Source organism: Micromesistius poutassou (assembly GCF_964030765.1).
Source record: "Micromesistius poutassou genome assembly, chromosome: 4".
NCBI lineage: Eukaryota > Metazoa > Chordata > Actinopteri > Gadiformes > Gadidae > Micromesistius > Micromesistius poutassou.
In genome coordinates this window covers 11126240-11153481 of record NC_140274.1, presented here as the reverse complement: position 1 = coordinate 11153481, position 27242 = coordinate 11126240, and the positions used below count along the sequence as shown (strand labels likewise).

General features: G+C 42.3%; 1 protein-coding gene across 2 annotated transcripts in view; it reads right to left on the bottom strand.

Moving 5' to 3' along the window:
• grik4 (glutamate receptor, ionotropic, kainate 4) overlaps positions 1-27242 on the bottom strand; it is a gene marked incomplete at both ends in the record, with an annotated part of 136235 nt that overhangs the window by 59115 nt on the left and 49878 nt on the right. For both annotated transcript variants that reach the window (XM_084467098.1, XM_084467099.1), the window contains 2 exons: positions 14812-14865; positions 18910-19088. In XM_084467098.1, the coding sequence (XP_084323224.1) occupies positions 14812-14865; positions 18910-19088 (233 nt within the window). The remainder of the gene's footprint in view (positions 1-14811; positions 14866-18909; positions 19089-27242) is intronic.

The following is a 27242-nucleotide window of genomic DNA, read 5'->3' as shown; positions in this document are numbered from 1 at the left end:
GGAGGAGTTTAACTTGGGGGTAAATCCTGCGATGACAGCACGCGTGTGGCTTGATACATGATACTTTGTTTCAGACGCTGTAATGGACACATAAATCAAAACAATATGCCGTCATCGCTGCTGCCGCTGCTGCTTCTGAGTGTGGAAGCAAACGAGTGATTTGGAATCTATTACTCAGAGAATTATGTCTGACCTGCATTAATAACAGCTTATTTGTGCGGAACAGACCTTATGCCCAGAATAATCCTTTGGCCTCATGGAGTGGGATCACGAACGGCATCAATATTGCAGACACCAGCATATGCTCAGAATCTCAAACCGGCTGTTTCTTCCCGTAAAGCATACAATCCCATCCGAGACACAATCTATACTGTTGGAAGAAGATGCAAGCACAAATTAAATCAAAGTAATCACTGAAAAAGGGATATACATTTTCCAAACGGCCAAGATGCACTCCTCTGTTTTCCAGACACATGAAACCCTTTCACGGCTGCTCGTTCTTGCAGGAACATTGTGATTTGTTCCTCTCTTGTCTCGGCTCTTTCAGAGAGGCTGGAGCGATGGCTGAGATAACGGCGACAGGACAGAAAGAGAGGCTGCAGATAATGGAGATGCAGGTCCATCCAAACACAGTGCTCATCATGCTGAAGCCCCTGAGTGGTTCCTATCGATCTTGGGAGTGTTTCTCATCAAAACCAAGCAAACCTCTTTGGCTGCGTCGAGACCAGACCTACTCTACTCCACTGCTATAGGGCCTTGCACATCCTAATGCATCATGGGAATTTGGGGGATCCAGTGATGAGAGTTGTAGCACTGTGGAATCCTAAATCAACTTAAATACTCTGTAACCTAGAAAACTTTGTTTTGCCATGTCTCACGTTAGAAATGCTGTGGCAGTTTCAAACACGGTTTCAAACTGCTGTGGCGGTTTCAAAAATATCTCCCCATAATTATTAATAATTTCATGAGCAATGGTTAAACAATTACCCGAATAGCACTCATACATAATAAACAACATTCGAATGCTCCTATGCTTCTGAAATGGAGACTGTCATTGCGATTGTGACATCTAGATGTACAAGCCCTACAGAAATCAGCAAGCCAGATGGTGGCATGCAGGAGAGGGTTCAACACCATACACAGCCATGCACTCCCAACACAACATACAGAGATACCTACACGCATACACATAAAAGCCTTCTTCAATCTCTAGACTAACATATTTAGAGGTAAAACAGACCAACACAAATGAAAGACGGCCTTGGAATTTTGTTTTTAACAAACCTAGTAATTAATCTGTGTTAAAGTAGAGCAGGGTAATCAGCAGAGGTATTTAAATGGGAATCAATGTTTTCATTGGAGTGAATGAATGCTCCAGTAATGTGTTTTAATCCACGTGGATAAAGGAGTTAGATTGCTGCTTGTTTTATTTGACTTGGAGGTGTCAAGTGATTACTTTTGAATAATAACCCTGTGTGTATGCGAAGGGAAACAAACACTGTTGCTCTGCAGATGGAAACGAGAACAAGGGTCCTCCACTCTACTGCTACTAGTGGTGAGGGAAAAAATCAATTCTGTTCAGTATCGCGATATTTTGCGCATGCAATTATATCGATACAGTAGCGCAAAGTATTGCAATATATAAAAAAAAAATATATATATACGTATATATATTATTTTGTTTAATCTGTTAGCATGTGGCATGTTGACTAACTCCTTTTTCTGAACAAAAATGCCAATATGCCAGTATATAACATTTGTGGAGTGAACTCCATCTAACCAGCCCGACAAGAGAGTTGTTGCGGGCCACAGTAAGTAAAACAGATTCTAGGAACTAAACACCAAGCTGAAGAAACCCATATATGCACGCTAAGCACGGTCACAAGCATGGGCCCAAAGAAAGCACCATCGCTGGAGGAGATCGAAGATATTAAAAAGTCGCTTGACTTCCTTGCTGAAGAAGTCTCTGCTGTAAGGCTGCAGCAGAAAAGCAGGTCGAGGAAGTTAAAGCTCTCCGCATCCAAAATGCGGAGAAGGACAAGCAGCTTGCCTTCCTAGAAAGCAGGGTCGCAGATCTGGAGCAGTACACCAGAATCAACGATGTTATCATCACCGGGCTCCACATCAAACCCCGGACATACGCACGGGCGGTGTCCACTGGCGAGGGAGGTGAACTCGATGATCTGGATGCTAGCTCCACGGAGCATCAGGTGGCTACTTTCCTGCAGTCCAAGGGGATACAGCTGGACTGTGGCAACATCGAAGCTTGCCACCCGCTGCCCAGGAAAAACGCGGGTGACAATCCGGCTATCATCATGAGGTTTGTCAATAGGAAACACAAGACTGCACTGCTAAAACAAGGAAGAAAACTCAAAGGATCCAATGTTTACATCAACGAGCATCTGTCTAAGCATAATGCAGATATAGCCAGGAAAGCAAGGTTCCTAAGAAAGCAGAAAAAAATCCAACACACCTGGACTTCAAACTGTAAGACATTCATAAAACTCAACGGAGCACCAGAGGAGGCTAAAGTGCTGATGGTAAGACGAATCGAGGAGCTGGATAAATACCAATGATCAACACATGCTGGACTGTAAGGTAACTACACACAAACATGGCTCACACCGAAGGAAGTCACTCTACACCTGGATGCAACAGCAACACAACTCTGAGGATTAGTGAACATGAACATCTGGAACTACAAACATTTAACTATACTGATCACAATACACAGGATATGGAGTATGATATAGACCCGGATAACAACTTCTTCAGCTCAATCAACAATAACTGCTGCTACTACACTGATGAACTGTATAACCAAATTGACAAGGATGGCAAACTATCAATTATACACATTAACAGTAGGAGTTTGTATGCTAACTTTGCAAACATCAAGGATTACTTGCGACAATTTACACAACCATTCAACATTATCGCAGTAACTGAGACATGGATTAACGCAGAAAGGGGGGGGGGCTTTGAGCTGGAAGGGTATGAATTTATGCATATAGATCGACAAAACAAAGGTGGAGAAGGAGTCGCGATCTTTGTGGACAAAACCTTAAACTACAGGGTGATAGATAATATGTCAATGGTTGTTCACAATGTTCTGGAATGTATATCAATTGAAATATACAAGGAAAAAAAGAGAAATGTAATTATAAGCTGTATATATCGAACACCTGGGTCGAGTGTTGAACTCTTCAGTGACTGGATGGAGGGAATGTTCTCAAAACTAAGTCACAAAACAAATTTCATCTGTGGAGACTTCAATATCGACTTCCTCAATCCAAATAAACATAAAATGACCAATGACTTTATTAATACAATATACAGCATGAATTTATATCCCAAAATCACCAGACCCACCAGAATTACCTCCCATTGTGCCACTTTGATCGATAACATATTTACAAATGATATTTTAAATAACACTATAAGTGGGCTATTAGTCAGTGACATCAGCGACCATCTACCGATTTTCACAGTATATGACATGAACTATAAGACTATCTACCCTATCGAAAAAACTGAATACAGAAGGATGAGAACAGAGGAATCAATAAATTTATTCAAAAATGATTTGATGGCACAAAACTGGGATGTCATTTATAATGACAATAACACGAACAGTGCATATGATGAATTCCTAAGAATATTCAGAGTTTTATATGATAAAAATTGTCCTCTAAAAAAAATCAATAGGAAACTAAAATATAATGACCGTCCTTGGATATCTAAAGGGTTACAAAATGCCTGCAAAAAGAAAAATACACTTTATAGAGAGTTCATTAGACTAAGAACTAAAGAGGCGGAAGGTAAATATAAAAGGTATAAAAATAAATTAACTAATATATTGAGAACAGCTAAGAAAGAATATTACAACAATATATTAGAGGACAACAAAAATAACATTAAAAGAATATGGGACATAATGAACACTGTAATAAAAAACTGTCAGACAAGTAAGCTATCCTAAGTACTTCATTGTTAATAACTCCGAAAAGTATAACATGAATGAAGTAGTTAACAGTTTTAATGAATTCTTTGTAAGTGTTGGACCTGACCTGGCAAAAAAAATCCCTGATCTAGAAACAGCGGAGGAAGATAGCAATAACTTAATTGAAAGGAATCTGAATTCAATGTTCCTCACAGCAGTTAAGGAGAAAGAAATTATAGATATAATTTCAAAATGTACTGATAAGAGATCTACTGACTGTGAGGACATTGATATGTCTGTTGTGAAAAATGTGATGATGGGGATTGTTAAACCATTAACATATATCTGTAACTTATCCTTTCAGACTGGTACAGTGCCAAACAAAATGAAAATAGCAAAAGTTATACCTCTGTATAAATCTGGGAACAAACACCACTTCACAAACTACAGACCTGTCTCACTACTCCCTCAATTCTCAAAAATTTTAGAAAAACTCTTCAATAATCGACTTGACAAATTCATAAACAAACACAAATTACTCTCTGAAAGCCAATACGGGTTCAGATCTAAACGAACGACATCACTGGCACTGATAGAATCCATTGAAGAAATCACAAATGCAATAGATCAGAAACAGTATACAGTTGGAATATTCATAGACCATAAAAAAGCTTTCGACACAATAAATCATAACATATTAATCAAGAAACTAGAGCAGTATGGCATCAGGGGAACAGTATTGGACTGGGTGAGGAGTTACCTGAACAACAGGAAACAGTTTGTGAAGTTGGGTGACTGTTGTTCAGCATGTTTGGACATTACTTGTGGCATCCCACAGGGGTCAGTTTTGGGCCCTAAGTTGTTTATTTTATATATCAATGACATATGCATGGTATCAAAAGTACTTAAGCTGGTGCTATTTGCAGATGACACAAGTATTTTTGGCTCTGGTAGTGATCTACAACTCCTAATGCAAGAGATTAATACAGAATTAATTAAATTTAAGCTATGGTTTGATAGAAATAAACTGTCATTAGATTTGAGTAAAACAAGAATAATCCTCTTTGGGAACTGCAGATCTAATACACAAATGCAAATTCAATTGGATGGGGTTGCTATTGAAAGAGTCAATGAGATCAAATTTCTGGGGGTTACAATAGATGATCAAATCAGCTGGAAATCTCATATTAATCATGTACAAACCAAAGTGTCACGAAGCATTGCAGTATTAAATAGAGCAAAACAGGTTCTGGATCACAAAACACTCCGCATTCTATACTGTTCACTAGTCCTTCCTTATTTAACTTACTGTGCAGAGGTTTGGGGAAATAATTACATAAGCACAATACATCCACTCATCACTCTGCAAAAGAAAGCTGTAAGGGTCATTCATAGGGCAGGATATAGGGATCACACAAATTCTCTTTTCTTACAGTCAAAACTACTGAAATTCAAAGATCTTGTTAATCTACAGACAGCTCAAATAATATTTAAAGCAAGAAACAACTCACTGCCTGGAAATATTCAAAAATTATTCATTGAAAGGGAAGGGGGTTACAACTTAAGGGGAAAATTTAACTTCAAAATCAGGAACATACGAACAACAAGAAGGAGCTTTTGTGTTTCTATCTGTGGAACTAAACTATGGAACAGTTTGAATGTGGGGTTAAAAGAATGTCCAAACATAATCCAGTTCAAAAAGAAATACAAAGAAATTATTTTCAGTATGTACAGAAATGAGGGTGTCTGACAACCACAAGGTGCTTATTATTATTTATTTGGGTATGATTTTCCCACTTAGTTTTTTGTTGCTCGGTTCATGTTACTTTCAGTTTGTCTTTGTATGTATGAATATGACTATATAGAGAGATAAAGATTAGTAATCATATGTTAGAATAAATCTATATGTATATAAATATAATAATATATTAGAATAAATCCAGTTAAATAACTCATAAATTAACTTACTGTATATATTATAATGACTAGATAACCTGATAAATAATTTATGAATAAGGGGTGGGAGTCAATAAGTTTTACTTCTTCCCACTCCTTTTCGGATATGAAACAAACAAAACAAAACAAAAACAAAAAAATCAAATTACCGTTATTTTTCAATTATTATTATTATTATTTTTTTTATTATATAGGCTACATATGTATTTCTTTTTTTGTTCATATGTTGTTCTTGCAAAGTATTTATATGTTATGTCTGTCCATTTCTGTATTATGTTTTATTTCTTTTAACATGTCCGAAATAAACTTAAACTAAACTAAACTAAACTGAACAAAAATGCCAATATACCAAATTAATTTAACATTTTGGTTGATGACCTTGCAGCCAACAGGACTGGACTCTAGCAGTACACATTTTTGTTTATTTTTCTCAATTTGAAGCTCTAAGTTACTCTTATTTATATGATTAGCATTCATGTGAGAAGTCTCTTACTATGGTTTTGTGTCCTGAATGTTCAAGGACAACGTTTTTTCACTACCCTCCTAAGTTTTTGCACTTCAGTTAATGTGTAGAAGATAATATTGTTCACAGAATTTAATGTGACATTTGAAGTGAGTTGATCAGTCTTATTTTCCTCATTTTTTGTAATGCCTTTGAATAATATGGGAAACATGAATCGCAATATATCGCAGGATCAAATCGCAATACTTGCTGTATCGCAAAATCGCAATAATATTGAATCGTGGCCCAAATATCGCAATACTATCGAATCGTTACATTTTGGCCAATTCCCACCCCTAGTTGCTGCTGCAGAGCAGCCGGAGGAGTCGGCATACGGCATACTCTCGGTCGTATGCCGACTCCTCCGGCTGCTCAGCAGTCCGCATACGACCGAGAGGTCGGAACAATGGAGCGTCGGAGAAATGATATGGACACGAAGTGAACTGACAGCTGTCTGCTGAAACATCGCTTTCTCGAATGAGTTTGTTGTTGCTGGTGACGTAAAGAGGTCAACTGGTGGCTCTATTACCACTAGTTGAAATGGGCACAGTGCCACCTATCGTACCGGGGCATGACACGCTTCGGCCAATGAATCGATTTACTCACCGCCATGTATACGCGGACAATTGCAGTTGTCCAATTGAGGAGCATAATCGAGCTATGGCTTTAATCGAATTAAGCTGTGCATGTAAACGTACTGAGTGACTTAAAGTAGAAAAATATTTGATTTAATAACAGACTTAAATTGTACAGCCATGACCATCTATCATTGGTCTATAATTTCTCCAGATTGGAATCAGCAATTGACTGCCAATCATATTCACCTTAACCTGGAAGAGATGGGGTTAGGGGCAATGTTGACACTGTCAATCAATTAGATTGCTTTGTCGATGTTTAAAGCCGTTATAAATAGCGTAGCGTGGATTGTGCTATTTAATCGTAACTTCAACAATAGCTTCCCCACAGCACCAGAATATGCTGTGATATGTTATGAAAATGAAAATGCAATAGGAGCCAACATACCAACATAGCACGCAGGAGCTACGCAAGCACACTCACACATGGATAGATTAATGACAAGCAAGCAGGAGTTATCCATCAAAGAGAAAAATAATTGCATTACAGTAAAGGTTAGAAAATTTACCCCGCAGTATTTGATTTAAAGTTTTCTTTAACCATCACAATCCTTGAGTTAATTATCAATTAAGAAGCTCATTAATAGTGAATAGTGTATAGTAGCACCAACCTCCATGGGAGAGGAAAACACCGTTGGGATGTAGGGAGACTGGTGCTACCACCCTCACACACATCTACTCAGTAAGAGGCAGGATAAGTGCACAAATATTATAATTTTCTCCATTAAATTAATTTAACTCCATTAAGTTGAATTTTTTTTTTATAATTGTTTGCGTATGGGAAATTGTATTTCATAAGAGGCTGTTTTTATTTTTTATGGCAGTCTATGAATCAACAGAATAAGGCAACACCAGAGGAGGGGGAAAGTTTGAGAGAAAATAACTCTCTAGGGAAGTTGTAAAGGAAAGCCCATATCAGGGAGGAAGTGAGCGAACAGAAAGGGGGTAATTACAGGAAGATCACCGGAGGTGGCGTCGCAGGACAGTGAGCTCAAAGGTTGATGGCGAAGCGTTAAAGATGGAAGTAAACAAGCGCAGACACTGAAATGAGGAAAAGCATAACATAGCGAGAAAAATAACATAAGCCAAAAGAAGTCAGCAGGCAATTTGAAGTTCACTGACAGGCCCTATAAATCCCAGCCTAACACTATGGGTTTGGTAGATAAAGGCTGGTAATACAATTGTCAACACTGACTCATCCAGACATGGGTCTTAGAGATCAAGTGCCAGCAATATGTCTGACAAGCAGTAATGTATAACATCCATTACCCGACAGATAGAAACCTACATATAAAGTCAGACTTGGAATGGTCTTGATCTATATGTGAATAAAGTGTGAGAGTCATGGACTAGCAAAAGGACTATTCTGTATTTGGCTGCAAAATGTGAAGGGTAATTCACAGCGTGACATCAGGTATATTTCAGACTTCTTAAAGCACGCCATTGGAATGATATTTGCACTTTCTGACAACACGAGCAGGGAGTCATCCCACAGTCTCGCTGGCAGAGTCTTTGGCTCAAAACAGAGCCTTTCTGGGAAAACCATCTCATACGCAGCTAAAACAGCGACGACATTCACAGAGTGCCCAGGGGTCTCTGCGCCAGTCTTTTACGTCTTTCCTTCCCGGTGTGTGTATGCATGAGTCATAAAATGTCAACACGTTCAACGTAATTGGGTTGCCCGTGATTGGTGTAATTAGGAAATATGATGGGTATTAAATCCTGTAAGACACTTCTCCACAAACCATCTGCCGAGACATGATCGGGATCAGCCGACTTTATTCAGAGCTTGTTCAAAGGAAACCCCTCAATTTAAAACTTTAACGTCATCAGTTTAGGCTGCGTCTTTTGCTATATTTGTTGTTAAATAATATCTTGTAGTCGTATATGTTCGATGCATATTACGTAATTACAGGGAAAACACGTACGACCACAGAATGATGGATTTCAGCTCTTAAAATAAGTTACAGTTTTTACGTGAGACCATCAAACATCTCTGGCTTAAATACCCTTCAGTTTACGTGAACATTTCAACATGATAATGACATCGTTTATATTCTGGCAGGATGCTACTTCCATTGTCCCTTTCCACACATGTTATTACCTTTTCTATTACTCAGTTGATTGAGCCTCATATGCTGTGTCTAAACAGGAAAATATGCACTTTACATAAGCCGTAGAGGGGAATTAATTAAATCCTAATCATTTTCACAGTGGGTGCCCTCTAAAGCAGTTTGCCTTTTTGGACTGATAAATGTTGTGTATCACAGCAGTAATACAGAGAGCAGGGGGTAGGGTTGATTTAAAGCAATGATTTTTGGGATTTTTATTGCCATGCTATTTATTTTTTGTTTGCAGATATGAAACACAGACCTTAACACTTTCAATACCAAGAGAGAGAGAGGGTCAATAGGGATTGACATCAGACCTAATGAAGGACATCCAATAGAAGAGAAGAGAAGGATAACAGCTTAGGGAAATTAAAAGTATGAGTAGTGGAAAAGAGTGGAAGAATGAATGTTTTCAGGACATAACATGGAAAAACATGCCGGATGGGGAGTCCATGTTCATTGAAATGTGCTTTCCATCAGGACCAACATGCTGTATTTTAATAACTAACAACAAGGGGGATAGAGTAATTAGAGGCAGGGGGCATGGTGGAACCCAGCCAACCCAGGACCCCAGCACGCCCAGAACAAGTGCCCAAGGGCACGGAGGTATCTGGGGAACAATAGGGATTAACCAGTGAAGAGAAAACATCCACCATGCTGCAGGACTAAAACCCAGCACCCTTTTGTATAACGGTCCAATCAGCTTCATCGATTATAAATCCAAATTGGCAAGTTGGGAAATGTTTCTTGTTGTGTGTCGCTCTGTGTGTGCGCCTGTGTGTTTGTGTGAACAAGCTTGTTGTTGACATGAGCTTTTTTCTTTATTAACAAGGCTGTTAATACTTTGTGCAAACTGTCATTACTGGTTGTGACTTTGTGAATTTGTTTGAGAAAAAATAAGAACCAAATCCAATCTGGCAAACACAGCATGGGACAGCATAGTGTTAGTGGTCAAGTCCCAGCCAGGAAGGAAGTTGGTGTGAAGCGCCTGCTACCTGGTAATACTAATACTGAATCCAGCAGAAAAGAGGCAGGGCAGGCAGAATGATAAGCAGCAGCCTTGCTGTCAACTTATTAATGTACTGTGTGTACGTGTGTGTGTGTGTGTGTGTGTGTTTATAAATATATATCCACAACTATATCTATATATGTATATATGGGACAAGGGGGTAAGCTGTTGCATGGTTTGAATGTGTGAGTCACACCTACTAATACCTTTCCATTAGAAATAATGTAGATGTTAAACATCAGTTTGCTCCATATTTATCCATGCAGTACAGTGTGTTTGCGGATGCATGTGCGTGTGTGCGTGTGTGTGTGTGTGTGCGTGCGTGCGTGTGTTTGTGGATGCATGTGCGTGTGCGTGTGTGTGTTTGCAGGCTTGAATGTGTAAGCATGTGTTGGCAGCTCTCGAGGCAAGAGAAGAGATGCATGGCAATGAGCGCAGTGACAAACAGGTATCAGGGGCATGTGAAACATGAGGAACAAAATAAACAGGGGAGGGGAGAGGGCAGAGGCCAGAGGGGGGAGTGAAGGTCTTCGCTTTGTTGACACAAATCATAAGTCACACATGTCAGTGGTGTGCGTGTGGGTGGGGTGTGCTTGCGTGTGTGAGCATGCGTGCATGAGTAAGGGAATGCTTGGACGTTGGTGTGGACGCAATGGCGGTTGTGTCCATGTCTAGGTGTCTGTGTGTTTTTTCTTGTGCACGCGTCTGTTTGTTTGTGTGTGCATGTAAGGACATGCTCGGATGCTTCCATGGATGTGACGTGTGATGTGCGCATTCGCGCGGGTCTCGTTTCTTAGTGCAAAGGAGCATCGGGTGCCTTCATGCAAACCCTGACGGCCTGCCAAGCAAGTCTTCGACCAATCAAACGCTCGCCTGTCCTTCAGATGACATTAGGCCGTGGCGGCGACATATGACAAAAAGCCGCGCCGCGGAAGTGATTTATTCAGCGTCGATTGGATCAAAGGGCACAAATCACACAGAGAGGGGGAGATATAAAGGCATGCCTATGGAAACCAGAGCCATGTGTGTGGCCATTGTTTTCATTGCCCATTATTTGGTGTATGGAACTAACTCGAGCTATGATTCATCGGTTTCGGGGCTCTGACGTCCTGCATGCGTTTGAAGTACTTCCATTGTAACCAAGAACCAAGCCTTTCAGAATAAAGATGTAGGGAAACATAAAAGACACAGATTTATCCTGTGGGTCTCTTCTTGCGTATTTCACCCACACTGTAAACACTATGGACTGGGATCCCATTGAAAACACTCATTAAGTCCAGGATGTTAATGGCTGGATTTAAGAGGATGTAATGGAGGGGCCAGTAAAATAAAAGACAATGCTCAGAGCATTAGCAACCCCTAAAGAAATAGGGCAATCCAAGGCTTAAACGTGATCAGCATCACTTACCACAGGGAATGCTTGTTTCATGACAATTCATTGCTTTATCTTGTCAAAGGGCTGGCGCATGGGACGTGAGAGGGAGGAATCCATATGGCAAGGAGCAAAAGGTATATCTGAGACACACGTTAAGAGGGTCTGACAGGGCTGTCGCAGTGTCTATGTGACCTGCTCTTTGTTGTTCATAAAGGGATCACCAGGTTTATCTCTATTCCCCAGAGGCTGGAGAGACTCCACTGAAGGTCTGCCACAGTTATAGATGAACATAGGGAAACATGAGCAGGCTCACACACACACACACACACACACACACACACACACACACACACACACACACACACACACACACACACAGGCACACACACAGGCACACACACACACCACACACACATGCATATACAGGGATAGCATTTACACGCAGACACATGGAGACACACGCACAACAAATGCATGCACGCACACACACACACAATCTATCTATGAAGCCATGCGTGCCAAAGCGTGCGCACACTCTCATACACACATCTATGTGAATGTCATGCATACATGTCAATGTCAAGCAGCAAATATTAATGAATAAACAATACCTTTGCTTCTTTTCATTAATCAATTCAAGAAACACCCGATCGTTCAATGACACCACAACACAATAAGGCAATTGCCAAATCGACAGCAGCAAAACCCAAAGCACATTAACAGTGGCCACAACCAGGTTTTCCACACTAGGACCCCCCGCCCCCAAGAGGAGTAGAGCAGTTGTCTGCAGAGAGGAGAGAGGAGGACTGCGGACAGCCATCATGAGATGATTCAGGGTAAACAGATTAGTTAGGGGAACGGTCCGACACATCGTTATTCAGAAGTGCCACTTTAGGAGATGGATGGAAGTGTCAGCGGAGTAGTGAGAGAAGGTGTAGAAAATGGCAAGGACAGACACAGGGAGAGACGAGAGAGAGAGAGAGAGAGAGAGAGAGAGAGAGAGAGAGAGAGAGAGAATAAATGATGGAGATCAGAAAAGAGATATAAGTGACACCGGGTAGAACTTAAGGTAATAAAGAATAGATCAGTGACTGGGGTGTGGAAAGCGATGAGCTGTTTTTTTTACTGGATGGATGGATGGATTGCATAAGTAAGCTAAGAAGAGGATGTGTTCAGCATAATTGAGCATTCTCTCTTTCTCTCTCTCTCTCTCTCTCTCTCTCTCTCTCTCTCTCTCTCTCTCTCTCTCTGCGCTAGTAATACTACCCTCTTTGGGAGTAGTGGATTCATTCATTCATTGTGACTATTACATCTTTGTTGTGATTGTCATGACTGTGGAATGGTTGTGTTTATCTAACAGAGGACAGAGTTAGCTAGATGGCTCATTAGCATCTGTGGTCCCTGGGAATTAGTTGGTTTTTAACATTATGCAATGTCCCAGAAAGTATATTATAAACACTGATACCTTGTAGACTAATATGCTACAAACTAACAACAAAGTTTTCTGCAAAGTCAGGGTACTATATTTGACGGAGCAGTCTGTGTAAATACCACCAGTCACACTCTGGTAATTAATTAGAGCTAACCACTTGTCCCCTATCAACTCATTAAGCCAGTTGGGCAAATTGACTCTGTATTTGGCTGAAGGACATTTTAACAAAAACAAGTAGGTTCTTGCGGGTCTGGAACATCCATTTCATGAAACAAAGATAACATAGTGGTGTTTTGATATATAGCTTTAAAGCAGCTGTAAACCAATAAAGGGGCAAAAGTTAAGATTGTTCATAGGAAAATACATACATATGGCGCTAATGCTATGAACAAAGGATCCCAATACTGAAGTAGAGGAGGATACGTGACAGACACACACAGAATCATCCACCATACACACAGGACACCACAAAAACAAGCATCCAGAAGATAAGTTGGCTAACCTTCTAGCTCACTTTTGGTTCTATAGCAGAATAATATCATGAGCAAGTTGCCTTAATGACCTTGAGGCAAAGAAAATCCACTTTATTTTGTTTCTTTGTTTGTTTGTTTTTTTTACCAAAATTTCTAACTTGACATGGACAAAATATCATCCAAGGTTGCCCTTTTAATAGCATGCCTTGACAGTTAATGAAACGTTTACTGAAACCATCATCACACGGCCTGAGACGCATTGTCACTGGAAGCCCTTGGGTGGGCGTATAATAAGCTGAACTGTACACGCGCAATCTATGTACCAACAGGCCAATCCTTTATGCACACATGCATGCCCACGAGTGTGTGTGTGCGTGCGTGCGTGCGTGCGTGCGTGTGTGTGTGTGCACGGAGTGAGATGTGCACACATCAAAACCATTCCACTGTGTGCAAATAGAGACAGATTTCCCGCGAGAGCTTGTGGCTAACGGGACAACAACACTTCTCCTTGCCCATGGCTGTGAACCCCATGTCAGGGCCCGCACCCCGGATCATTTTAATGACGCCAGCCCGGACGTTGACCGATGCTGTGACTGAGTGATGGACACCTTTTTTCTAGGTACTGCTGGTTGGAGGATGGCAGAGTGGGTAGTGGTGTGTCTGTGTGTGTGGGGGGTGGGCTGGAGGTGCTTAAGGGGGTGGTCATCCATCAATGGCAGGGTCCCTGTGCCGTGGCTGGCCCTGGGGGCCACACCTAGTAATGCCAGCGTATCAAATATGAGGAACGCAATCAGAAGGCTAATTAGGGGGCAAAGTGGGGGGGCGGGGGGGGGGGGGGAGAGAGAGAGACTCAGAGAGACAGACAGGGAGAAAGCATTAGCGAGAGAGAGAAAGAGAGCGGAGGGAGAAAGACAGGGAGATAGAGAGGGAAAGAGATGAAAGTGAGAAAGAGAGAGAGAGAGGGAGAGAGAGAGAGAGAGAGGGAGAAAGAGACATAACTTGCGAGAGTCATGCTAGAAAGGAAGTATTGAAGAGACATGAGACATTGAAGAGAGTATTGAAGAGACATGAGGCATAAGGCTTGTGTGAACCTGGTGGGGACTTCCCCAAGAGGCTCGTAAATTACCCATGATCTTCATGGGTCCATAAAATCAGAAGTATTTTCACCTTCATACATTTCCATTAGAAGGCAGCGAGCAATGGTAATGTGAGGTCCAGCATGTGATGGAAACCTTATTACCTTAAGAAATGGACTAGATCAAAATCAAGTCGAGTTTCTTTTATTACTCGTAATAGTACCAGGTTTTTCAGGAGCACATTAGTCCCGAGACATCAGTAAGATTGGTAGAAGGCACTTTGGTTGGCGGTTCCTTACCAGAGACGTGAAGATGTAGGTGTAGTAGACCGACATCATACCCAGCTCCGAGGCCTGGAGAGACAGACAAACAGACAGAAAGGGACAAAGCAAGATGGTGCGACGGACAGAGAGAGAGAGAGAGAGAGAGAGAGAGAGAGAGAGAGAGAGAGAGAGAGGAGCGAGAGAGAGAGAGAGAGAGAGAGAGAGAGAGAGAGAGAGAGAGAGAGAGAGAACGAGAGAGAGAACGAGAGAGAGAGGGAGAGCAAGAGAGATGGAGAAAGTGAAAGAGAGACAGAGAGACAGAGAGAGAGGGAATGGGAGTAGTGAATGGGAAAAAAGGGGTGTTTGCACAGAGGAGAGAAAAAAGAGAGAAAGAGGGAAGAGAGGTCAGTGGTCCAGTGTAACATTAACAGTGTAACATTGTATAGAGCAGCTGTGAGATCAAATCCACATTTTGATAAGATCAGACCCATTCTTATCGGAAGAAGAGTGTGACTCTCAACGAAGCAATTAATTCTGCTACTGTATTAGTATTCTGCCTCATACTCAGCCATACAATTTGATTAAATCAAAGTCACTCAGAGGAGCAGTGGCGAAGGGCAGGGTGAACTTTTCATAGTTCCATTTCATTAAAGTAAGCGAAAACCTGAGACGGAAGAAAAACAGTATTGTCCCACTTTGAAATAATGTGCTACATACTAAATCTAACCCCCTTAATGTACTTAATATATCAAGTCTATAAATAAAAGATGGGTTATCACCCTCATTATACATTCTTAAAATGTAATTATAAGTATGACAAATTATGAGTTGTTATTTGAAGTCTGCTCATTGTTCTTACAGCTAATCTTGTGCAGTACAGCTGCTGTCATGTTGGTAATTGCAACTTCTTTTTGATGATTTCCTCCAAAAATATACACATAATATTGTACTGCAGAGGCATTGCAATTTTTTACCAATAAGGTGGTTTTAAGGTTTAATTAGAAAAAGGATCAACAAAACGGACCAAAACACTTTTAAATCAAACACATTAACTTACTGAATCTTACTACCTTACAGAGCCACATTGGCTCACCTCTGTATACTGTGTACAGCTCACATTACTGATTAAGCACAGCCACACAGCAGGACCAAAAAATAAGTTTTTTTTTTCATTTTAAATTAAATGAAGGAAATAACTTCAACTGCTTTCATCACCTCACCTGATGCCACCAGCCAACCTCCCACACAGAGTACAAAATTATGCCAACCTCAATACTGAAAAGAAATGAGACACTTTGATGATTACCGGTATCATCTTTTCCGGGCTGCTGTCACTCAATACCCTGTCACTCCACCACTTCTACCCATGTCCTTCTGTTACTGACCTGAGGTCAGAATCAATTAGCAAAGCAGCTTTAAACTCTTTTTTCGGTTGCATGTATGATCATGTGGTGGCTTTGGTTTGGGTCATGCATGGTGCTTCCCCACCATGGCCATGAACTGACATGTTGCCTTTAAATGCTTCATTGGCTTAAAAAACAGCAAAGTCATGTAAATTACTCAAAGAAACCAGATCATAACAGGATAGTGTCCACATTTTAAGATTATCCTAATCTTCTTTTGCTGGGGGGTGGGGGGAATTATATGATCTGAATATCAGGCTCAGTTTTGTGGAAGATAAATACGTATTAATCGAATGATAGTTCAGTGAAGGCCTGCTTTTGACTAAAAGACAACAATGTGAGTCCAAGAATCTCTGGATGTGCGGTTTAAGAAACAAATTAAGAGAGCAAGCAAAAAGCCAAGCAAAGTACAAAACGGTAAGAAAACAAAAGACGATGTCAGAAAAGAAGAGCGAGAGAGAGAGAAAGAAGAAAGAAGAGAGAAAACAACCCACAAGTGTTCTTTGTGTTTCGGTGTTGCTATGGCCACAAGCTGCCCATTGATGGCACAAAGCCTAAAAGCTTAACTTGAGATGACAGCACGGCCTCGTGAAAGAGGAGCTAGAGCATACCACTGTAAAACCGCTGATCGCGGTGGCGTGCGTGGTGTGGGACAATGTAAGTCCACGCGTCCCCTGGTTCCCCTTCAAATGACTGTCACTTTCGTTCTCTCATTCCATCAATTGTCTCCCGAAAGATAATGAGGTGTGTTTTAATTACATCAACAAGGCCATATGGCTCTTGGGCAAGGCTCTGCCGCTGGCTTGTTGCTACCGGTGCCTTTGTAGACCACGGCATCCAGGCCCTTTGTACGCCGCTAATAGACGCAATCAATGCACGCCGTTGGCGTTTTGTTCATGCTAATGCTCTCCAAGGTTTTTATATTGTCTCGTAGCGTCAGTGCACATTTGGTTTTTGGGCATCATGGCAATTATCGAAAAGGTCATGTTGCTATTTCACAGACGTCATTTGCATATTGTCAATGATATTGTCCAGTAGCAGGATATAGAAGTAAAATGTTCCTAAACATATATATATGTGTGTGTGTGTACAATTAGTTTTTTTCTGCGCCTCTTCAATTATTTATAGAGAAGAGAAACAAGACTTGCAAAGTTCAACTACTGCCAATTAACTTGAGAGTAAAGTCGTATGATCAACTTGGATATACTCTGTTCCCAGCCACCCTAATCCACCAGAACCCCCCCCCCCCCCCCCACAACCCCCCAACCCCCCTCTGGAGAGCCGGGGGGCAGCCGTGGAAGGGACAAGTGACGGGATTGTCAATTCAGGTTTTCTTTTGAGAATTATCCCGCTTTTTGTACCCACTGTAGTCCCACTGGGCTTTAGTCCCACTGCCAGAAGCACACCATTACCTCCACTGGGCTTTAGTCCCACTGCCAGAAGCACACCATTACCTCCACTGGGCTTTAGTCCCACTGTCAGAACCACACCGTTACCTCCACTGGGCTTTAGTCCCACTGTCAGAACCACACCGTTACCTCCACTGGGCTTTAGTCCCACTGCCAGAACCACACCGTTACCTCCACTGGGCTTTAGTCCCACTGTCAGAACCACACCGTTACCTCCACTGGGCTTTAGTCCCACTGTCAGAACCACACCGTTACCTCCACTGGGCTTTAGTCCCACTGCCAGAACCACACCGTTACCTCCACTGGGCTTTAGTCCCACTGCCAGAACCACACCGTTACCTCCACTGGGCTTTAGTCCCACTGTCAGAACCACACCGTTACCTCCACTGGGCTTTAGTCCCACTGCCAGAAGCACACCATTACCTCCACTGGGCTTTAGTCCCACTGCCAGAACCACACCGTTACCTCCACTGGGCTTTAGTCCCACTGTCAGAACCACACCGTTACCTCCACTGGGCTTTAGTCCCACTGCCAGAACCACACCGTTACCTCCACTGGGCTTTAGTCCCACTGTCAGAACCACACCGTTACCTCCACTGGTAGTTTATTGATACACAATATTATATAAATAAAAATATAATATCAAAAATATAATATTTAATATTTAACTTTCCCAAGTTATTCACTGTTCTCTGATTTCTGCATGGTTTCTAAGTGAGAATATCCGATGAAAAGACGATGGACTAAAGAAAAAAGTGTGAGGCTGTCTTGAGATCATAACTCATCAACTTATGCTGTCAAGGTCATCAAAAAAGAATAACAACACAGACCTTCTGGTGCCTGTGGATGGCCTGGGGCCGGGAACGTGCTAGCTAATGTGACCTAGCTCCAGGGGCATGAGCGACCGTAGCGAGCGTCCCCGCGTGAGAAACACAGGCCGCCCATGACTCTCCGGGATGGCCTCAGCAGCTGGCCCGCGGGTCCGTCTTATTAACCGTGTGATCTGATTACGACCCTCGCTGATTCCCGGATCATCTTCTAGAGAACACCATTATGGCGTCGAGCCGCTGAGCTGCATATTAGCGCTGTATTTATTTGCATTTTGTACGCCTGTTTTATTCCCCCCCTATTCAGCCGGGTTATATAAAGACCTCATTTAGCTCCTATCTGTATGTATAGCACTTAGCCCCACAGTCACGCAAATGATTATGGAGTAGTATGAGGAAAAAAATCATTAAAAACTACATTCCCGTGCGCCGTCGCGGGGCTTGGGCGCCGCGGTGTATGGGAGCGCCGCAGCTAGCATGCACGTGACGACGTACCCTTTCGAGGATGATGTGTGACATGGTGGCGTTGGCGTCCACGATGATGGTGGCGGTCTTGTCGTCGCGGATCTCCTTCAGCAGAGGGGTGGGGTCCTGGCTGTCGTCCAGCATGCGCACAGACAGAGTCTCCTTGGAGATGAGGAACTGGCGGAGGAGCCGCTCCAGGTTCAATAAGCCTGCCGGGGGTAAGACACACGCGCACACAGAGCCACACACGCAATCATGCATCCATGAACACACACACATACGTGCACACGCACACAAACAGAGAGGGATAGGAATACGTGACATAACATTTCATTCCATCAACACATTTACATACCGTGTTGTTTATCCTCTCAATCGTAGTGGATGTTAAATGTTGAATGTTAAATGTTTATAGGTCTAGGGAATTGGCCATGAACTCGTAAAACCTGCAAAACTTTTCTTCAAACTCAAACTCAAACTCTTTCTTTTATTGGACTGGGATTGCCAAGATTTAATGTTAGTAAAATGCCGTAAACTCAATATAGCAGGTCAGGGGGAGCATACAGCCTGGTGACTAGCGTGCTCGCTAAAGTGTCCCAGAGAGTTGGAGAGTCGACCCCAGACACAACTCTACTAGTGTGCCACCTTGGTTGGAATTGGAAGCAGTAAAGGTTGCTTGGTCGCGAACACTGAACCCTTGAAAAAGAGCGATAGTGATCCCTGTCTCCCAATAGAGGAACTATATTCGAGAGAATGTCTGGCTGTCCCACTAAACAGCCACGAAATAATTATTCTAGACATTTTTTCTTAAACCTCAAACTGAATGTTAAACAATTCAATGACTTGGTTAGAACATTGATTTATTATGTTTGGAGTCATATTTATGATCTATACTATGGGAAAAGGTTCTTTTGATGTTTCTATATTTATATCCTGGGTCAACATGCACAAAAAGACGAGTCATTAAATCAAATATGTTGTGTCAACAGATTTCAATTGATTCTGCAAATATTTGTAGACTTAATTGATGCTGTATTTATAGTTAATAAATTGCTTGTTTGTTCAAACAAACTTAATTAATGTGATTATTTCCGTGCTCTGCCATTTCTCACTCATTTCCTGCTCGGTTGTAAATAATTAGTCCGATGTCACAGAACAATTAAAGTGATTGCCCTAGATAATGGTTACCTTTTTTAAGCGATTGAACATTCTAACCATGTCTCCAGTATGTGAACCTGTGCTATTAAGAACAATAGACACCTGTGGGCTGACCTGGATTTAGCCTGATTGAAGTATAGCTATATATCAGAGAACTCCCAGCAGCTCTTGCTCAAGTGAATTCACATCCATATATCACTAGACCCTCAGAGTGTTATGGAGCTAATTTGCCATTTAGCATGTTCATCAAATGTGCTTGCTATGGTATAGTGTGAAAAAAAGCTGTGAGAGTATTAGAAAATACGACTTCACACATTATTTCAGTTGCCTCAGCGTGAGGCCACAGCCAACATTTGAAAAAGCTAGAGAACAGAAAGCTATAGGCTCTAACAACATGGCCCCTGAGGCTGTACCTGTAGAAATGCATCAGTGGAACTGAGGAAGTGCGTTTTGGTGCTGAGAAAGCAGACTTTCCAACTGAAGGAAAGATACAACTATGATAGACCAATCATAACAATTGTCTTCTTGGCTAGTTATGCCTTCAGCACAGGAAACAACACAATAATGGCCCTATTACCTTATCACTTTGCCTATGTATCTCTATCTGCATGCCAATCTGTCTTCCTGCCTGTCTGTCTGTTCCCTAGATTTGAGACGGATCAAAACATCTTGTTTTAACAATGCACAACTTTGGTAAAAATGCCTTCTCAACCTTAACTGTGTGTTCACACCGCACTTCGCCCCGCAACACGTTTCAATGTTAAGTGAACGTAGAGACGCGTATCGGGCGAAACTTTTTGTCGCCGGGACCCGCGACAAGATTTGATTGACAGGGCGACAGTTTTCCCCAAGACGGGCGGGCGCGTTCACGTGGATTTTGTCGCGCGAATGAGCGACAGATTTCGCAGAAGTTGAAATATTTCAACTTCTTTCGCGACACTCGCGGTGAGACAGCCAATCAGCGTTCACTCCCTGTGGGTAACATGGGTGAAGTAATGTAAAACAGCCAATCAGCGTTCACTCCCTGGGTGACGTCACGTAACAGCCAATCAGTTCACTCCCTGGGTGAAGTAACGTAAAACAGCCAATCACCGTTCAGCCGGCTGGGCTAACCGTTCAGAACCGGCCGCAACTGTGGGTCTATTTAATGATATGCGGCTGATATTAACAAACATCGTTTGTTACCAGTATTGTATACATTATCGTTGTCGACTTGTGTTCATAATATGCATGTGTCCCCCTGTTAATATACATCGCCATGGACCAACCGTTCCCTGCACTCCGCAGTGAACCGCAGCTTGAGGAGGAGAAAGTGATTGTTGTCGTTTGCGACTCCCGGAGCTCTATATATAATATATAATATATAAATATCTATATAATATAATATATACGATATATATAATATCACGGCACAAAGCGGTGTGCGCCTCCGGATTATATTATTAACCCATAAACAACGGGCATTCCGACGTCTCTCCCTCTTCCACAACAAGTACAGACACACATCTCGGCCATGGTTGATGAGACTGAATTGGCATGAATGACCGTTGGCGGGCAAAATGCTCCACGACAAAATTCGCCCCGCGACACGTTTCTGTGCACACATTAAGCACACATTAAGCACAGCGACAGATTTCGCTGAGTCGTGCGACAACATACGCAGCTTCGCGCGAACAGGCGAAAATTGTGTCTTTTGGTGTGAACGCACAGTAACACACACACACACACACACACACACACACACACACACACACACACACACACACACACACACACACACACACACACCATTAAGGTTGCTAACCACAAAGCCCCAGTTAAACACCCAAGGGCCTTGATCTCAACAATTACCCAAGACCCAATTTGCAACCTTGCATCATTCAGAAAATGGAAAATGTCATGCCTCATCATTATCCTGCTTCCAAATCCATATTTTACAAGTAAACCCGGGAAAGCAGGCCCTTAACAATACCCAAAATGTTAACTGTATGTCTTTTTCAAACTGTGCAAATAAAGATGATTTGGTCTATCCCTGCTTGTCTCTTTCATGTTGTGTCGAGCCCAGCAGGGAGACTCGGCCTATGGGTAAAGATTATTCCAATGTAAAACAGATCAATGGAACTTTGAAACAAGTGCTGGGCATGGTTTAGTGTGGACGTGCTGACCCGGCTCCTTGATCAGTCCTCTGATGTGTTTGGTAAACTCGTCATAATTGTCGATTTGCAGCAGACCGTATGGTTGCTGCTATGTGCTTTGTTGAATACGACGTCTTGTTTATGCTATGCGCCTTATGCCTTGTGTTATGCAATGATGTGTTTGTCACCCGGGACTTCACTTTTGGGAAACACTTCATTTGTTTTATAGTGGTTGGCAATGCCTCATTAATATGTATGACTGGATTGCACAGCATAAGGGAACTTGTTTGTTCCAGACTCAACAGAACAGCGGATACATTGTTTTCTAAGGACACACCTGAAGAATGACAGCCCTTTTTCGTTCCCTGAGGAACACTGTGTTTCATGTTACAGCAGTGTTGATAAATACTTTTTCTTCATGGTCAATAATGCTTCAAGGTTGTGTGTTATTCTAAAATAACGGGACACCTGTGACTTTTAACAGTTCAGAATCGATGCGACAAGATTTTGCTCTAACAACGCAAAACAAATATGCACAAAGCCCTGTGGAAGAATATATTAATTTTAGCTGAATAAGTCAATAAAAACCAAATATTATAGATTTAAGTTATTCATGTCTTATAAAAGTTGATAACTGTGATATAAACAGTATAAACCATTCCGGGTTATCCCGTGGAAAATAATTTACTTAGGTGGTTGTATTCAACCTCTCAAAAGCTATTCTGTATCAATTACTAACTGGCCAAATACTGATCAACTTAAAATATTCAACACACTCCTAGAAAAGAGTACATTGACAGTGTCTCCTTTACGAGTGGTGGGATATGAAAACGCTAGTTTTGGAAAATCCAAGCTTGAAGTAAGTCAAATGAAAAATCTTCAAATCTACCATTATAGCCCATAACGGTTGGTCTTCAGATATCACAAATTGTTGCCCCAAAATGGACACTACCATGTTTAATTCCAGCGAGGAGGAGGCCCCATGAATAACAGGGAAACAGACGCTCTGGGGAGCCATTCACCAGCATAGATCTGGGGAGTCAAAGTCATGCGTCTAAAAGGATTTAACCTTAATGAAAACATTTTTTTTTGTGAAGAGGTCTTTATTGCTGTTTGATCTAGCTAATCCCTTAAAATACGTTCCCGGATTCCAAAGTGCTGACATTAGCTCTGTCCATGACATAATTTATATCTGCCTCAATCGGGGCTTTAACTAAGTCCAGACTTAGATGCCACATCACTCCGACACGTCCGGGATGTCCATGCACTGGCTGCCAAGCAAAGCAAGGAATTGATTTTAAAATCCTTTTAATTACTTTTAAAGCACTACATGGTCTGGCTCTTGCATCCCACATATGTGGAAACCTCTCAAAAGAAGGTTAAGATGAGAGGGGACACTCTCTTGGCTGTCCCTCTGCCTAAACTGAGAGCCACGGGGGGCCCATGCCTTTTCTGTGTTGAATTTTTGATCCAACACAGAAAAGCTTTAATTCACACCAGATTGGTTTTTAGCATTTTATGTTTGAACTTTTATCCAATCAGTGTTGCATGTTTTTTTTTAGAACTGTTAGACAATGATTCTAAAAGCGTGCTAAATATAGCTTTACAACAGCAGTAGGACTACCACCTGGCAGCTTTGATATGTCTGAATCAAGCTGCATATCCTCTTTTGTTATTTGGTAAATGGTAACTATTTCACTATATAATCAATTGCGCAACACTATCCTTCCTGGCCATCTTCTCACACATACATTCCACGTACCTGTCTCCTCAAGGTGCGCACGCACAAGCACACACACACACACACACACACACACACACACACACACACACACACACACACACACACACACACACACACACTACTATCAGGTTGGAATCTCTTTCACTTGATTCCCTCTGATTACAGCTTACTGGTAGCATTAGCAGGTGAAGTGCAGATTGTTGAGGGAACGCAAGATTGTGATTGTGACTGACCAGAGAAACAGAAGAAGCAGAAGAGTTCCTGAGAGACAAGGCTAGCATACAGATGCAGATTAACGCACAGGCTACCCTAGGATGCAGCCTAGAGGCCCACGTCTGCAAGGGGCCCTGGATTGGACAGACTATTTAATTTTTTTCTTGAAATAACAAAAAAGTGACCCCTATTGGCCCATAACAAGAAACATAAAATGCAGCAGCTGATTGGGTAGATTTGTGGGTCATGTGGCCAGTTCGTCAAGTCAATTGTGTTACAACGTCATGGCTACTGGACAGCATAGCACCAAAATGTAAAAAAAAAGAAGTGTTTTCATTTGTCGACATGACACACTGACTTCACCTGTAACCAATGCCAGCGGGGAGCTAGATGGGAGGAAATGCAGCAAAGGACCACGGGCAGGATTCAAACCCGGGTCGCTGCGATCAGGACTGAGCCTTTATGGTATGGCGGCTAACCCTACCCGAGGAGCTTCAAAATTGCCGCTAGTTTAAGATAGAATGAGATCCATGATAGGCCAAAACAGACTGAATCACCTTTCTCTGATCTGTCCATTGAAAGCGATATTCTGGGCAAATTGGATTTTACCAGCCTCCCTGAAGGAGTTCTCTGTCAGAAAACTTCTAAAGAGTAAGACTATCTATTTACGATTATGCTGCTCTCTGTGGCATTATTGCTGTTGTCCTGATGTCCTGATACTGTGTTTATTGTATTTGTATGCCTTTTTTTATTTGAATATTGCACAGCGGTTCAATTTGTGTCTCTGTAAGGATGTTGTGATTTAGCCTCAATAAAACAGGGTGCTGTGTACTGCGGCTGATGTTGTAGGCCTACCTCTTGGGTTAGAAAGCTAAAAGCTGTTACCAGCTTGCAGATGCATTGTGAATGGCTGTTTAGCTCGCTCTGTTGGTCGGTCAGTAGGTCGGTGGGTCCACAGAAATAAGTGGTCGCGACAAGTGTAGCGAATTCGCACTTGTTTCTGTATCATTGCTGTTTTAGTAGAGTGTGTCTCAACACATTGCACTAATTGAACAAATTTTCATTGCAGTATTTGGAAATTTGTTCACTAATTCGTACAGCTTTATTATATTTATGGGGTGAGATTGATGAGTACATTGGGTTAAAATTATTTATATTTTTTATTTTTGTCTGTGCTAAGTGCTGTGAAAAATAGAGAGGTGTTCCTAACTGTTTGAAACAGTTACACATGAGTGCCGGGTATTTTTCTTGTACTTCCTGGCAGGGACACTAATCACATCATTAATGAAACAACCCCGCCCCCCACCGCCCGCCCCCCCCCCTCCCCCACCCCCATGCTGCCAGCACAAGTGCAGGTATGCCAGACATATCTCTACTTCATCTAGAACAGCGAGCCCTTTGCTGAGCAGCACTTGTCTTGTGCTTACCTGTAGTGTGCTTCAGGCAGGAAGAGTTACAGTACAGCTGCTTGTACGCTAGTACACTGGCTCCAACAAGGGACAGCAGTCTTGCTAGATTAATGTCCTGGTTCAGCCCCTGCCTTTGGGCACAGATCCAACACCTTCATCCCCTCCACCACCCCCACCACCACCCCACCACCCCATGCCTCCACAGTCATGGCTCGAAAATATTCATGAATCGGCCACGCTCTATTAGGCTGTCACCAAACTGGGTGATTAATGAGGCCAGCACATGCCGAGGAGATACTGGCCGGCCAGCCAGCATCAGCCGACCGAGGGGTCTGCAGGCACACAGCGAAGGTTGGGCCGGAGAGGGCTGGATAGAGGGCTGGAGAGAGGGCTGGAGAGAGGCCCAAAGTGAAATTTCCGCTGATGCCACTGCTGAACACAGACTTTGTTAAAACACAAAGACACACATACACAGGCATACACACACACACAGGCAAACACACACACACACACACACACACACAAGCAGGCTGGTGCACATAGGCATACACACACATGTATATACACACACACACACACACACAACAAAAGCAGCCCACAAGCGTAGATGCACAAGCGTACACACACACACACACACACACACACACACACACACACACACACACACACACACACACACACACACACACACACACACACACACACACGCACACAATGCACTTTCTCTGAAAAGCTGCCATTAGCAGCTATAAAGGGAAATCATCAAAGGTGACCATCACAACAGCAGTGTCTTTCTTCCGGTGGCTGGAATTACACTTCCAGCATGCTACCATCCCACACCCCAGCAGCCCTCCCTCAGCCTCCCCAGCCTCCGCCTCAGCCTCCACAAGAATCTATTGGGGAGAGTTCTCTTTGTTTTGGGGGTTTTCTTTCACCTGTACTTTTTCATTTCCAATTTGATGCTGCTCTCTCCATTCATCCCCTTTTTTTACTTCACTTTTCTTCATTTTCTGTTTCATTTTACCCTCGGTGAGTTTCACACAAAGACACCAGCCAACACAGAGACAACCGACTGAGAGCGGGGGCCATGCAGGTGCTCTTCTCCAGACATTTATGAACAGGATATGAACAGGATATGCCTAAAAGGCTGAACTCCTTCAGTGCGGCTCCTTGTCATCGCAGCGCAGTCTTCTCTGTGGGGTGAAATGTCACCTGGATGAGTGAGTGACAGCATCCCATATACTCCTGAGACGAAATACTAATGGTGTGTTGCATGACCCCTGTGGTTGTTTTCCAGTATTATCATTGTGGAGCTGAGCTAGGCTTCTTTTTATCTATTGGCAAATATAAACAGTTTCAATAGACCAGGTTTCAGCAGGTTTCAGCTCTCTTTATACTGCTACAGAAATGTCCTAATGGTTTCACAGATTGCTAGTTAAGTACGTATAAATTCATTTAAAAAATGCTGCTTTTACCCGCACTCTAAAGTGGCAAACAAACACAAACACAATCCACTGAATATTCTCAAGCACTCCATTGAGGGAGTGTTAAGTGAAGTTGGAGAGGAACTGAAAGGATAAGGATGGGTTGGTTCAGAGCACTGCATGGCCATCTGTGCCCTGCCTGACAGAGAGAGTCACACAGTGAGAGAGAGAGACACACGCACACACACACACACACACACACACACACACACACACACAC